General features: G+C 42.2%; 1 protein-coding gene across 2 annotated transcripts in view; it reads left to right on the forward strand.

The window, feature by feature from the left end:
• LOC133345918 (uncharacterized) overlaps positions 1-9,560 on the forward strand; it is a 40,245-nt gene extending 30,685 nt beyond the window's left edge. For both annotated transcript variants that reach the window (XM_061557043.1, XM_061557042.1), the window contains 5 exons: positions 2,589-2,721; positions 5,807-5,915; positions 6,500-6,588; positions 7,311-7,889; positions 8,780-9,560. In XM_061557043.1, the coding sequence (XP_061413027.1) occupies positions 2,589-2,721; positions 5,807-5,915; positions 6,500-6,588; positions 7,311-7,889; positions 8,780-8,917 (1,048 nt within the window). In that variant the 3' untranslated portion in view covers positions 8,918-9,560. The remainder of the gene's footprint in view (positions 1-2,588; positions 2,722-5,806; positions 5,916-6,499; positions 6,589-7,310; positions 7,890-8,779) is intronic.
• Positions 9,561-14,167: the final 4,607 nt, after the last annotated feature.

The raw sequence follows: 14,167 nt of genomic DNA on the forward strand, positions 1-14,167 counted from the left end.
GCCTCACAACACAGAAGTTTGTGCGAATGTTGCATAGGGCGAGTGCATGGCAGAGGGTGGCCCAAAAGTGACTTTACTGTGATGGCCACAGTTATTAATTGCATTTGATTTACATCAGCATGCCAGTTATGATTATTATGAAGTATTGTCTCCGTTTCGGATAACAATTGAAAGAAAATGTACAATTGAAAACATTAAATTCTTAGCATGTCAATTTGTAAATAAAACTGGTAAAACTGTACTGTACACGAATTGGCTACTTATTGTCTTTAAAATAACTTTACGCCTCCATTTCCCAAAGCCTCATGCTACAATTAACAAATGAAATGGAAAAGGTGAAAAGCAGCATGGATATGCAGTATGCAAGATTGGAAATTTCCACTGCGAGACATAAATAGGAGCACGGAGACACGTCACTAGCTTTAAGTCTCGATAGATAATTTTCGATTTTTGTGATGGCATCATAAAGGGACCCATTACTTGCATGCCTTGGGAAAAATAAGCAAAATATTACCTAACGCCAATGGCTCCGTGTAATTCACCTCGTTATCTCAAATATCTTTCAAGACCTTGCACTCTTACCTCTCTGACTACATCCCAGCTTTCAAAAGCACCGTGCTCCCCACTCCAGGCACCATTCACACCTTAGGGGTCACTCATCTGTTGCCTTCACTCTGGAGCTCGTCAATGGCCATGGACTTTGCTCACCACTGACTTTCCCCTCCATTTAAAAATTTGAACCTTCCTGTCCGCTGTGGACATTTTCATGTAGAAATGTTTACTTGCACATGAAACACATTTTCCTCACGATAACCTACTGTGTACAACTTTACCCCATTATTTGCAGTCAACGATTTCCACCTGTACCCTCAAAATACTTGCCTCGTGCCATTATTCAACATCACCAGTAAAGCATATTGGAATGGTTGTACTGAGAAGTACAATACTATACATTATGCTTGTGTGTATTTCCTTCCCTCGAGGAGAAAACCCTACATTTTGCTTCGTAAAGTATACAGTAATTATGGTGTGCTCTACTGAATGTATACACAGTATACTCTTGAATAATGTATGAATTCACCAATATACATCACACTTTCCGAGTACGGTTTATGGCGATACGGCGCTAACAATGTAAGGCTATCCTGTCAATAAAGGCAGAATTGAGAAAATCTGCAATCATTGAAGGATTTCACAATATTTTGACAGTCAGTGAGACATTTTGAGCCATTTATTTGGCTTCTAGCAGGTATAATTTTTTATGGATTGAGTCCTGCTGAAGTTTGCAAAGTGGGTTGTTATTCATGTCTGCTTTCTAACAGTTACCCGACTCGTCGTTATGGCTATAAATCCAGTATGTTATACGGTGCCGATCTTTGGTATGTGATTTTTTTTTCCCCGTATGACAAAACTTTACCCATATGGCGTAACTTGAAACCAAGTTTGCAATTCCTCTGTGCAGCCAAAAACTAGTGCAGAGTCTGAAGTTAACCCCTGAACCCCAACTAATACACTTTTCCCCTTTAAAAATTAAAGCGTCAACACATTTTATTGTTGTTCGGTCAATGGCCAGGGTCAACGGCGGCGTGGTGTATTCCGCAAATATGCCTGACTGTGAGGGCGGGCACAAGCCGGCGTGAGTAGGTTAAACGTTGAGTTTTATAAGGGCACCACGGGGTGACCAGCCCCTACCCACCCAGCCCCGCCCCTCCCTCCCCACCCAGTCCCTTCCTGCACGACGGACGGACACAATAATCCCCTGTGGGCTGGTGTAACCAGAGGTTCCTACCAGTATAAAATATATCACCCTATAAACTCAAACCTATAGTGCACGTTTGAGATAAACAATGCACCATTGCAAGCTAGAAATGAGCAACACAACATGTTTGGAGAAAAATGGCCATTGCCAGTTGATAAAAGTTACAAACTACACCTGGGTTACCAATAGCAAGTTTTTGCAGTTTGGATGTAAGCAGGACGAGCACTGCAGCCACGGAAATTGAGAAATGAGCCTTGTTTGATAGATTGTATTTCAGCAGCAAAGGCCCAATAAGCCGTTCGGCTCTATTTCGTGGGCATCCTACGACGGGTAAATGTGTTGTACAATAAAGATTAACTAACCATCATGGTTACAATACCGTGCAAACAGCAAGTATTGGCACGTGCTTTTACATTTCACAGAAATAGGGAACCGGTCACACACGTAAAGCTAAAAATATACAAATCACGACTACATTCTTTTTACAAAAAAAATAAAGGAAGGGGGAAAAATTACATTTTAACAAAACAAACAGAATCGATAACCGGGAACTTTAAGTACGACCCACATAGACTTGGGCTCATGCTTCTCTGCTGAATATTTATTACAGCTACATCTATAAAGGAACTTGAGTTTCAAGAGCAGTTGAAGGCTTCTCGTGGTCGGCAATGTTTGAATTCCCAAATCTAATGCAACGGCGTTCCAAAATGAGGGAGCAGCCACTGAGGCCTTCCCCCCCACCACAGACCGTATCAAACTTTACTTCCACAGACCGTTCGAGAGTGAAGCTGACACGCAAGCTGCTGGTTATTGTGTGCGAGTGTTGCAGGGCAAGCTGGAGCGATGACACAGGGCGTGGGAGAGGATCTGCTCAGGCACTGCTGCGAAATGGCTCCAGCTGCTCTAATTGCCACGACCTTCAAAGTGTCTGCGAGAGCTTGAATCAGCTCCTTCAAGAAAAGGTGCTTCAATCGGCCTGTGATTGGGGAAGGGTGGGTGCGGGTGTGGGACAATAGCCTTAGAGCGAACATACTCAATCGCTAAAAACAACTATTGTCACTTTAGTAATTCAAGCAAAGTGTTAAGAGAATGAGACATCTCGGACAAATGACAATCTTAATGAAAACATTTGTCTTGGGGAACCATTAAAGCGGCAACAGTGTAGAACGAATTTTCACAAACAAACGTGAAACTTCTTCTTAGTTCTTTCGGTAAAGTCACGTAGAAGGGAAATAATAAAAATAAAACATCATAAAATAAAATTCTCACGATGTTTCGGCCACAACACAAGCAGCCGTCCTCAGGTATTTCCCTTCTGTGCGACTTTACTGAAAGAACCAAGAAGATGAATCCCTGCAGTCACGAAAGCTTTAAATCGAAATTTAAAAGTGGAACTTGTTGGCCACCGATTACTCAATTGCATATAAATGTTATGGCCACGATTGACTGGTCAGGCTGGGGTATAAACAACTGCCATTGCATTCACTGCACAACAGCTACAACTGGTCGATATTCAGAAATGCCTTGTACTGTATTTTTCCAGAATTAACTGTATATATTTTCATGGACTGGCAGTACAAAGATCAGTAACCTCTATTTCTCTATGCGAGTTTCACATAACCATAATTTAAAATGAATATTTCATGTTAAACTGAAAAAACGCTGACACAAAGTGCCTTCCAATTTAGATATTTCCCACATTCAAAATAGAAATGGCAAACCTTGATGAACTTTGAAATCCCTGGACTGTATTCCAAATAAAAAAAAACATTCTGCATCCCCAATGAATATGAAGAGAACATTTTAATCACAAGTTGGATTAATTGCCATGAACTAGTTTTGCAAGAGGGCAACTCATTGACCTGAAGGTCAAATGGCATGATTTAATCGTGGGTATGCACATTTAAATCACATAGCCATAGTTCAGACATTTAAAGTAATTGGGCATCTGTTGTTTAGTCGCACCAAAGTGGTATGTTTAGTCGCACCAAAGTGGTATGTTTTTGGAATTTCAATTGGACAAGATAAATGTATGGTAGTCGGTCACCGTATAATGCAGCCAGTACTGTAATTGCCTAGCCCACAGCTCAAAGACTATGATATGATTGTATGATGCCATGACTCCAAAGTTTAATGAAAACTGCATAAATAGGCATAATGAGATTTACAAGATGCAATAATTAATAGCAAGAAATATATGTGATGATGATGAGTTAAGAGAGGCGATGTTGTTTTCTTTCAGACGTGATCTGAAAAATTGTGAAGCAAACTAACAATTAGATTGTTTGTAATAATAAAATAATCACCCATTTGATATATTTGTGTCACAGACTTGTGAAAGCATTTAATGAAATGGCAATATTGTTCTCTTGTTTCTTTTTAATTGTACCTCATTATAGGAATAGCGACAATCGAAAGACATTTGTCAACTGATACTATGATGATGGGGGATGATGTCATGGCGTAATGGTTAGCGCACTTGGACTTGTAATCCAGAAGCCAGCTGGTTCAATATCCTGGCACCTCGGTTAAAACAGTGGACAAGTTTTATATATTTGAATCCCCCGTCTGTATGAATGCGTACACAGCAGTTAGTTGATCGGCAGGTAGCGTGTGGTGGGATAAAGTGTGGGTATGCCCACCTCTTCAAAGACGTTTAACCAGTGTGGAAAAGTAGGCCACAAATGGCCCTGCCAAGGTGTTCTCTCGAGTCCCTCTGGTGGAGGCCCTGCCACGAACAGTGGCATGAGAAGGTTATTGTAGGGCTGCTAACTTTACCTTTTCACCCTGAAAGGCAATAAAATTGTGTCTTGCTCCATGCATGTTCTCGGGATAGAAAACAAACACACGCATGTGATCTGGCAAGGATGAGGTTGCACTGTCCTTGTTTTTAAAAAGACAGTTGCAGTTGTTTGTGTAAGTGAAAGGATCAGATTGCGTATGTAAATGGTTCTTTTTTTCTGTACACAAACTATATTATCTAAAACATGTGAGGTATGTGATTAAAAAGCCATTGTAGTGCAGATTAGTACACGTCCACAGCTAACTTGGCTTTGGATTTAAAACTTAGAAGTGGACATTCCAGTTTCTAAGAACGTTTCAAGTACAGGAAATGGCCATTAAACTCCACTCAACCGCACCGTTAATCTTGCAAATGCTTTTGCTGACCTTCTCAAACTGTGAAATAAAAAAATGTCTTTTATTCCAAATATGGTGTAATATACGTGCACATGTCGTTACATAATTTCACAATATTCTCCAAAAGGTACCAAAATAATCAAATGGTTATTCATGTGATTATTTTAATCTCCTGAAGTACAGTATTTATTACATTATCTTACCCAGATGGCTTGGTCAATGGTTTGACCACAATCAATTAATTATAATGGGTCTAACTTAAACAGATATATATGTAAAATAAGTCATATAAAAAAAATACTTTTTTTCAAACACGCTTTAATGAAATGTACTAGTAATGGAAGAACTCCACGACTCCAGGAAGTGGCCCCGAAGCTTCCCATAACGTAAGGGACCGTGGTCATTACAGCCAACGTCAGTTGAGCGTGACTAATTAGACCCAAGCCGAAACATAACATGTAAAAAAGAATGTTTAAAAATACTTATTTTTTATAATACAATATAGTATTATCATCAGTAAGACATACGTATACGAAGTTTGCAATTGATACCATATTGGGAAGTGGGTATAAATTTAGTTAGAAGATTGTTGCGAATAAAGCTCGTTGGTTAACTAACATATTGGTAAAACGTGAATGAAATATAACAATATACGCTGCCAAGCTTGGTGGTGTTCATTCGGACGCTGTCTTTCCAACAGCCCTGTTCTTCACCTGAGGACGGCTGCTTGCGTTGTGGCCGAAACGTCGTGAGAATTGTATTTTATGTTTTATTTTTATTATTTTATTATTTCCCTTCTACGTGACTTTACCGAAAGAAACAAGAATATGAAATATAACACTTAGTTGGGTGAAACCGAAAAACCCCTCAATCACCAACCATGCAATTGCTTCATTGGAATGCGTGCAGGAGAGGCAGGTGAAGCTGCTGGAGCGAGACTTGGAGGTGCAGAAGAGCCTTAACAACAAGCTGCTGGAGAATGTCTGTGAGCAGCAGGTGGAGATCCTAAAACTAAAAGGTGAACTGCATGAAGAATACAAATGTTTAGGAAGGCATTGTATTGTGTCATGCTGCATAAAATAAAATGAACAATGACCACAAGTTTAGATTACATGACCTATGTTGAATACTAAAACACTGCAAGGTGCTGCCACCTGCTACTTTGCTATATGATTCAAATACAACAGTTACTATTAACTACAACCATTTGTATAAATTATAAGTATTTTAGTCAGCCGTTAAATACAAACAGCATCCACGTGTTGAACAAAAATCAAAACTATCTTCATGCTGAAACGTGCAGTGGTGGTCATCTTTGTTGGTGGCTCTATACAAGTGAGATAAATTATATATCCCTGTGGAGAGCAACCATTATTATACTTTACCATTCGTAATACAGTTGTAAATAGCTAGTGGTAGATGGTGTCTTATCCGTAGCAATTTTGTAGGTTATCGTAATAGCACGAGCACATAATGCTCAATATGGCAAAGACAGCATTAAATCTAAAAATGTCATTCTGGGAAAAAGTTTTAAATTATATATAGTTTGCTAAATGTGATTTGTGAATACTGTACAGTGATTTCTCAATATTTGTCCTGTAGGTGATAAAACAACAACAACAAATGAAAGCTATACCCAAATGGAGAAATATGAAGAGCCGCGTTTGGAGATATATGAGCAAGCCGTCGAGGTAAAAAAAACTATAATCCCCACAGGGGATTATTGTGTCCGTCCGTCGTGCATCCAAAAATGGGAGGGGTGAGGAGGGGCTGGGTGGGGAGAGTGGGGAGGGGCTGGGTGGGGAGGGGCTGGGTGGGGAGGGGCTGGGTGGGGAGGGGCTGGGTGGGGAGGGGCTGGGTGGGGAGGGGCTGGTCACCCCGTGGTGCCCTTATAAAACTCAACGTTTAACCTTCTCACGCCGGCTTGTGCCCGCCCTCACAGGTCGGCCATATTTGCGGAATACACCACGCCGCCATTGACCCTGGCCATTGACCGAGCAACCCAACGTTCCTACCAGCTCCCTCCGCAGGAATGTGTTACTTCATTATTTATACAATAGATTGAAGTGGCCATTTTTGACCAATTGGTAAGTGATGCAATTAAATTTAGATTTAAAGCTTTCGTGACTGCAGGGATTCATCTTCTTGGTTCTTTCGGTAAAATCACGTGACTTTACCGAAAGAACCAAGAAGATGATGCAATTAATTTGGAAAAAAATACTCTTTTCTCCAGGACTGTACATAAGGGTCAATTAAATGCACACCATGCTTGATTTAAACTTAAAGTCAGACCTATCACAATGTGTATTCATGGTCAGTCTACAAAAGCAAGGTTCAGTTCGTGTCTTGCACACCTGCAGTTGTATATTTGTGACACATGTAAGACTGACCAGTGTGACCTGCTGCTTTTCAGTCTTCCAACTCGGTGAAGACAATATGCATTCGCAAGCATGAAAACGGGTACATTGAAGCACCACAAGACAATGATGCTTCTCACCTTGAAGCTTCGCGAGAAGCTGAAGCAGCACATGGAGAATCCATTTACGCTACAGATTTGGAGAGCGTTGTGAGCAAAGAGCACAAGCGGAATAGCTCTACAATGTCTGACTTTTCCATGCAGTCGGTCGAGACTGAACATGCAAACCATGTTTCGATACATGGCAACTCTAGAAGGGCGTCTTCTCAGTCAGATTCACTTGCACCTCGTCGCGGTCAGGTGAATGGCTCTGTTCAGCTCATTGAAACTGAGATCCTACACATGCAACAAAATCCAGAGAAGCCACCCCATCGACCAGAACGTTCAACATCCCTTGGGCTGGCCGGTATGGTTCAAGCTGAATACATCGACGAGGCTTGTGTGACCAGACTCAATGGAGAAATGACCCCACGCAGACAGGTCATTAATGGGGAGCCTTTGGCGAATTATCCTCCGGTTAAAAAAATCACGCTCGTTAATCCGATCAAGAACCTTCGTTTAAATCTGCGTCACAAGGTACATTTCACAGCCTCACGTGAAGGACCTACCTGCTTTATATTTAATTTTCAATACATTTTTCTTTTACCGTGTCCTACTGTTTATAATCACTTAATGCAGAAAGTGGGTTTTTAAGAGGCATGTAAAACGACAAATTAATTTGTGAATGTCTTTTCTTACATTTAAGCATCATTGTATAAGACTATTTACAATGAATCCTGTAAAAAAACAACATGCTGTTTTTGTACAAACGACACGCAAATGAGATGGTAAATAGAAGAACTTTAATTGATTCTTGAATCAAGTCATGATATCAAATATTGGCAAATCAACAAATTTGGAGATTAATCGATACATATTTTACGTGTATGCATATTAATACATGTACAATTTAAAAGGTTTGCGTCTTAAGTTCATGTAAAACATAACCTGTTAGGTATTGTCATTTTGTCAAGGCACTAACAAAATCCATATTTGTGCATTGAATTGGTAATCTGAATTGTTAATCGGCTTTCTGATTAAAGGTGAAGGTCATGATAAATGGAATACACTACGGTATACACAATTATCACTTCAGTACATTGTATTTTGGAATGTAAATATGTGAATAGCAGCGTAAGTTCAACGCAGCTTGAGTTTTATGACAGGAAAATAAGTGGATGGAATACAGCAAAAATAATCCAATCTGCAAAATTCCAGTTAAACTGTAATTTGCATTTATCTGTGGCCAATCTTCATTCTAAATTATGTAAGACCTAGATTTCATGAAGTGGCTTTGAGAAGCCTTCATCCAGCGTTCGATTAACCACGGTGGCTAATGATGATAGAAAATGAGCATATTGAAAAACGAAGACAAAATGATCCTGATGAAATGTCAATGTATTTTGAATTTCTCTTTTTTTGTACAGAAACAAGGGGCAGGCTGCAATGGTTTTGTCCCGCCAAACCTACTGCGCGATTGCCCTGTCTGCCACATGAGCTTCCCTCCACATAACAGCGAGATTGAGAGGGCACATCATGTCAACAACCACTTTCTGGACAACTGACAATGACATGCTTCACTGCTCGCTCAGAGAAGCTCGTACATGGAATGTCATTGTTGTTATCTGTGCGAGCAGAACATGAGCAGTTTGTTTGCAATGTGCACAGACAACTATAGTGATTTTTTTTTATGTTTTAGTTTTGCCTCTCTTTTTGTTGTTGTTCGTTTTTTCATAAATAGAAATTCTTTTATACAGTTGTCACCAACATTCATGTTGGGGCATCCTATAGTATTAATTGCACCAGGTATTTTCACCAATTTTAATTTAAGTGTTTATATTTTGTGTAAAAAAACATTTCGGCCAAGGTACAATTCGATTTGGAAGTCGTTATTGTAATGCTGACTTGAACTACACACTGCTGGTGATAAAAGTAATAATACATTCAAGTTTTTGTATCGTGATGTATGGCATTTTTTTTTAAAGTTTCGCATTGAGATACAGTTAGAGATGCTTAATGAACCCAAAGTGTATTGTATTTCTGTCATATAAATTGTAGCTAAATGCCTGAAATCTAAGCAAAACCAGTTTCTTTTGTTTTATGCCTAAATATATGCATTATATTAAATGCAAAATTATCTAATAAAATATAAACTGAATATAAGTTAAGTGTATGTGGGCATACAATTAAATACAGCATAACATCTGAGTTTTGATTCCTGTTTTGACAAAAACGATGTTTAATGTAGTAATAGTACAACAAAAACATAAAACAAACCTCATTAAAACAAGCATTGTTTGTCAGCATACACATGAAAAATCATACAAACATGGATTGCATTTTTTCCAGCGTGCGAGTGTCCTTGGAAGTATTTCAATAGCAACATGACCTTTCAAACCGCACAATGAGATGACACATGGGTGCATGGTGTGTGTCATGTCATTGCCTTGACGGAAAAGGCTTCTCCATCATTGGTTTTTATCCAGGTTTTGGTGAAATTTGCCAGGTTTCTTATAGGGTGAGTCTAATACCAACACCACGCCTAAAAAGTATAGCGGATCCTTTTCAGAAGTTATCGTGACTCAATGTTAAACGCAGACGGATGTTTTTGGTACTATTTGTTGATCAATCCCATTGAAACCATGAACAAAATAATCCAAGGTTGAGTGTAAGGGGCCGTCCATAAATGGCGTCACGCACCTAGGGGGAGGGGGGGGGGGTGAGAAATGTGACGTCACATCAAAATGCGCAACTTTAAATAAATATAGACAACACGTTCTACTTAATTAAATATACTTTATAATAAATGTTTTCTCCTTCAACATCCGAGTGCAGCGCCAGATTAAATACGCACTACAATGACAATAGTTTAAAGCGATTTGAAGCATGGAAATATGGTTGGGGGGGGGGGCAGAGCTTTGTGACGTCATTTGAGGGGGGGTCTGACTTTGTGACGAGGGGGGGCGGTGTCAAAAATTGTCCAAAATCGCGTGACGTCGTTTATGGACGGCCCCTAAGTTTGTATTGGTTCCAGTGCATAATACACAACGTTATTGGAAGCGCAGCTAAGTGGTTAAGACATCTGTAAGCTGGACTAAATAGGGGCAAGCCTCCGGGGTTGTGGGGGATGCCTGACATACAGCAAACAATTATACAGCGGAACAATTACAATTTAGTCTAAGTCACTTTCTCCTCCAGTCCCCCCTGCCCCGGATCCCCACCCCCCTTTTCTCTATTCCCCCCCCCCAAGCCCCCCCCCCCCCCCCCCCACTTCTCTCCCAGTCCCCCTTATTACGCCCCTCTTCTCTCCCCCCTCAAGCCCCCCCTGTTCTCTTCCAGTCCCCCCCCCCCCATTACGCCCCTCTTCTCTCTCCCCCCAAGCCCCCCCTCTTCTCTCCCAGTCCCCCCCTCAAGCCCCCCCCCCCAAGCTCCCCTCCTCTCCCCTAGTTCTCCCCTAAAGCCTCCCCCCAAGCCCCCCCCCCTTCTCCCCTGAAGCCCTCCCCAGTTCTCCCCTCAACCCCCCCCCAAGCCCCCCCTTCTCCCCTAGTTATCCCCTCAAGCCCCCCCTCTTCTTCAGCCCCCCCCCAGCTCCCCATGCCATCTCACCAAGTCCACCCCCCCCCCACCCCTTCCAGCCCCCTCCCCCAGGATGTGGGGGGTTGGTGGTGGTCTGGGGCGGTGTTATTCACTCTTTTCAGAGGGGGGCACTTTTTGGTTTGACAGCATTGACGGGCTGCGTTCTGGGCCCCAGGGCGTGCCTTGCAATGAAGAACTCCGCTGGTCCGAGGGCATGAGCGGACCGTCCAGCGAAGCGATGGTCAATGGTTTTTGTGTCGGACCAGTGGTGGGGTGGCGAGTTGCCTGCTCGTGTCATGTATCGATGTACATACAAAAAAATCCGCAGACTACCTGCTGGATCTCCTCTCTGTTTCGAAGAGCAAATGTGACCTAAGGTCTTCGCTCATTTACCAGCTTCACATTCCTTATTGCCTTACAAATACTGGAGGAAGGGCTTTTGCTATTGATGCCCCCAGGGTCTGGAATGTGAGATATATTCTTGGTTCTTTCGGTAAAGTCACGTAGAAGGGAAATAATAAAATATTATAAATATATAACAAAAACATTCTCACGACGTTTCGACTGCAACACAAGCAACACAAGCAATCATCATCAGGTGTGAAATCCACGATGATGATTGCTTGTGTTGCAGTCGAAACGTCGTGGGAATTGTTATTGTTTTATATTTATATTATTTTATTATTTCCCTTCTATGTGACTTTACCGAAAGAACCAAGAATATGAATCCCTGCAGTCACGAAAGCTTTAAATCAAAATTTACCTGTGAGATCTTCACTCAAAGCTGCTCTAGAGGATAATAATAGGGTTTTTACCCTTTTTTGGCAACAAAACTGACACATTTTTTCAAGGAATCATGTTTGCATTACCACAATACTGACCGCAAGTATTGTGGTTAATGCAAACATGATTCTTTGAAAAAAGGTGTCAGTTTTGTTGCCAGAAAAAAGGGTAAAAAACCTATATTATTATATTTTCTACTGGCAAAAGAGGCCTTATGATGCTCTAGAGGAGTTGTACACCCCCAGCTGCCACTGCTATTCAGTGGTCTGAAATCAAATGTTTCGCTCCGGATGACCGCTGCAAAGTATGATCTTGTGTTTGATTACAGTGTGCTGATCTTAAAGGTGCATTGAAAAATGTTGATACTCCTACTGATACTCCTGCTGTTATAGAGTGACTCATGCTGCCAGCTATGGCTGCAAAGTTGGTATTACGTGTTATGTATATAGTTTATTGTAAAATTTTAATCAGTTTCTATGATCACTTGTACATTGCTTTTATAGCTTTATTTTGGTGATTTAGAAAACGTTTTGGTTTAGCCATATTTGTTTGTTGTAGTACAGAGTTAGATTGATAACTTTAATCTAAATTGTCTTATAGTTATTGTTTGACTTGCATCTCACTGGGATTTTTGGCACACAGCGTTGATATTCGGTGCTTTTTCTGGAAGACTTTTCTGTTTTTTCCCTGAATTTTTCTGTTTGCGCGTAGTCACTTTAAGATGTTTTCTTGTTCATGTTTTTGTTTGTTGCGGTTGCACCCGATTCAAGAGCCGAATGGCTCACAGGGCTATGCCAAATAAATGAAACTGAAACCGAAACCGTGACAGGTCAAGCTTGCAGCCTTGTTGGTGGAAGACCCAACGCTAGAGGGCGCTGTCTGGAACTCTCTCTCGTTCCAATATCCCTCTTGTCCAGAGTGCAGTACCTGAGTCTTCCTGCCACGCTGTGGCTGGACGTCTTGAAAGAGGTGGGGAAGTGCCCACGCTTTACCCCACCACCTGACGATTTTCATCACTGATCGTGTGCCCATTTACATTGCCGGGTGGAGGACAGCACGGGGTTATGTTGAGAAGCTGCCCAATGAACGTCCACGCGTCTTTTCATGTTTTATATCCGTAACGAGGGGTAATTTGCATGAATGACGTTTAAAAAATTACATGAGTACAACTGCATTGGGTCGCAGGCCTTTCCGGGAGATCGAAATGGCAAGCACTTGTGAGTGCAGCGTGACACCACCATGTCTACACCACGGTCGGCACTCCCAAAGTCTTACAGTAATTGTATCGCTCCATCTGATGACCATTTCAATAATATAACAAGATGGGAGGGATGGGGGGGGGGGGGACTTAAAATGACGATTGGGGGGCAACCTAACATGAGGATGGGGGGGGGGCAACTTAACATGACGATTGGGGGGCAACACAACATTAGGATTGGGGGGCAACTTAACATGAAGATTGGGGGGGCACGTTAACATTAGGATTGGGGTGGCAACATAACATTAGGATTGGGGGAGGGCGATTTAACATTAGGATTGGGGGGGGCAACTTTACATTAGGATTTGGGGGGGACAACTTAACATTGGGATTTGAGTATTGGGGGGGCAACTTTACATTAGGATTTGGGGGGGGGGACTTTAAGCGAGACCTACGCTCATCTATGTTCGTCGTCCCCGCACCAACGGTGGGCAATTCCACATTCCTATGACGGGCATCGGTGCAAGTTGACAGCGTAGCATTGTATCGCACAGAGAAGATGGGCCTTGTTAGAGGCTAACACAGGGTGGGGGGGGGGGTCTTTGTCTAAACTTTGTGGGGGGCTTTCTTCACACGGTTCCTCTTCACAACTCGTAACCCCGCAGACAACACCAGTGACGATTATCTGAATGGGTCCCCTGGTCCTTTCCCTAGTACCTGGGGAGACAAAGGCGGTCGGCCGTGGAATTGTCCACCCCTTCGTGTGTCACAGTAGCGGCGTCCTTCATCGGTTTGCTACTCGCTACTAACATCAACCTGCCCCCCCCCACTACGGTCTGTCACAGGCTACACGTGGGTGGCGGTGGTGATCTTTGTCTTTGTGTGCAACGTGGGGCGTTTTCTTCACACAGTTTCCTCTTTACAACTCGTGCTGTTTGCTGCTGCTGCTGGTGGTGGTGGTAGTTTGGTTTGGTGGTGGTGGTAGTTTGGTGGTGGTGGTAGTTTTGGTGGCGGTGGTGGTCGTTTGTTGGTGGTGGTGGTAGTTTGGTGGTGGTAGTTTGTTGGTGGTGATTTGGTGGTGGTAGTTTGGTGGTGGTGGTAGTTTGGTGGTGGTGGTAGTTTGGTGGTGGTAGTTTGTTGTTGGTGGTGGTAGTTTGGTGGTGGTGATTTGGTGGTGGTGATTTGGTGGTGGTAGTTTGGTGGTGGTGGTAGTTTAGTGGTGATGGTAGTTTGGTGGTGGTAGTTTGTTGTTGGTGGT

This window comes from Lethenteron reissneri, chromosome 23, assembly GCF_015708825.2.
Source record: "Lethenteron reissneri isolate LAM-NWPU_2019-01 chromosome 23, ASM1570882v1, whole genome shotgun sequence".
Lineage (NCBI taxonomy): Eukaryota > Metazoa > Chordata > Hyperoartia > Petromyzontiformes > Petromyzontidae > Lethenteron > Lethenteron reissneri.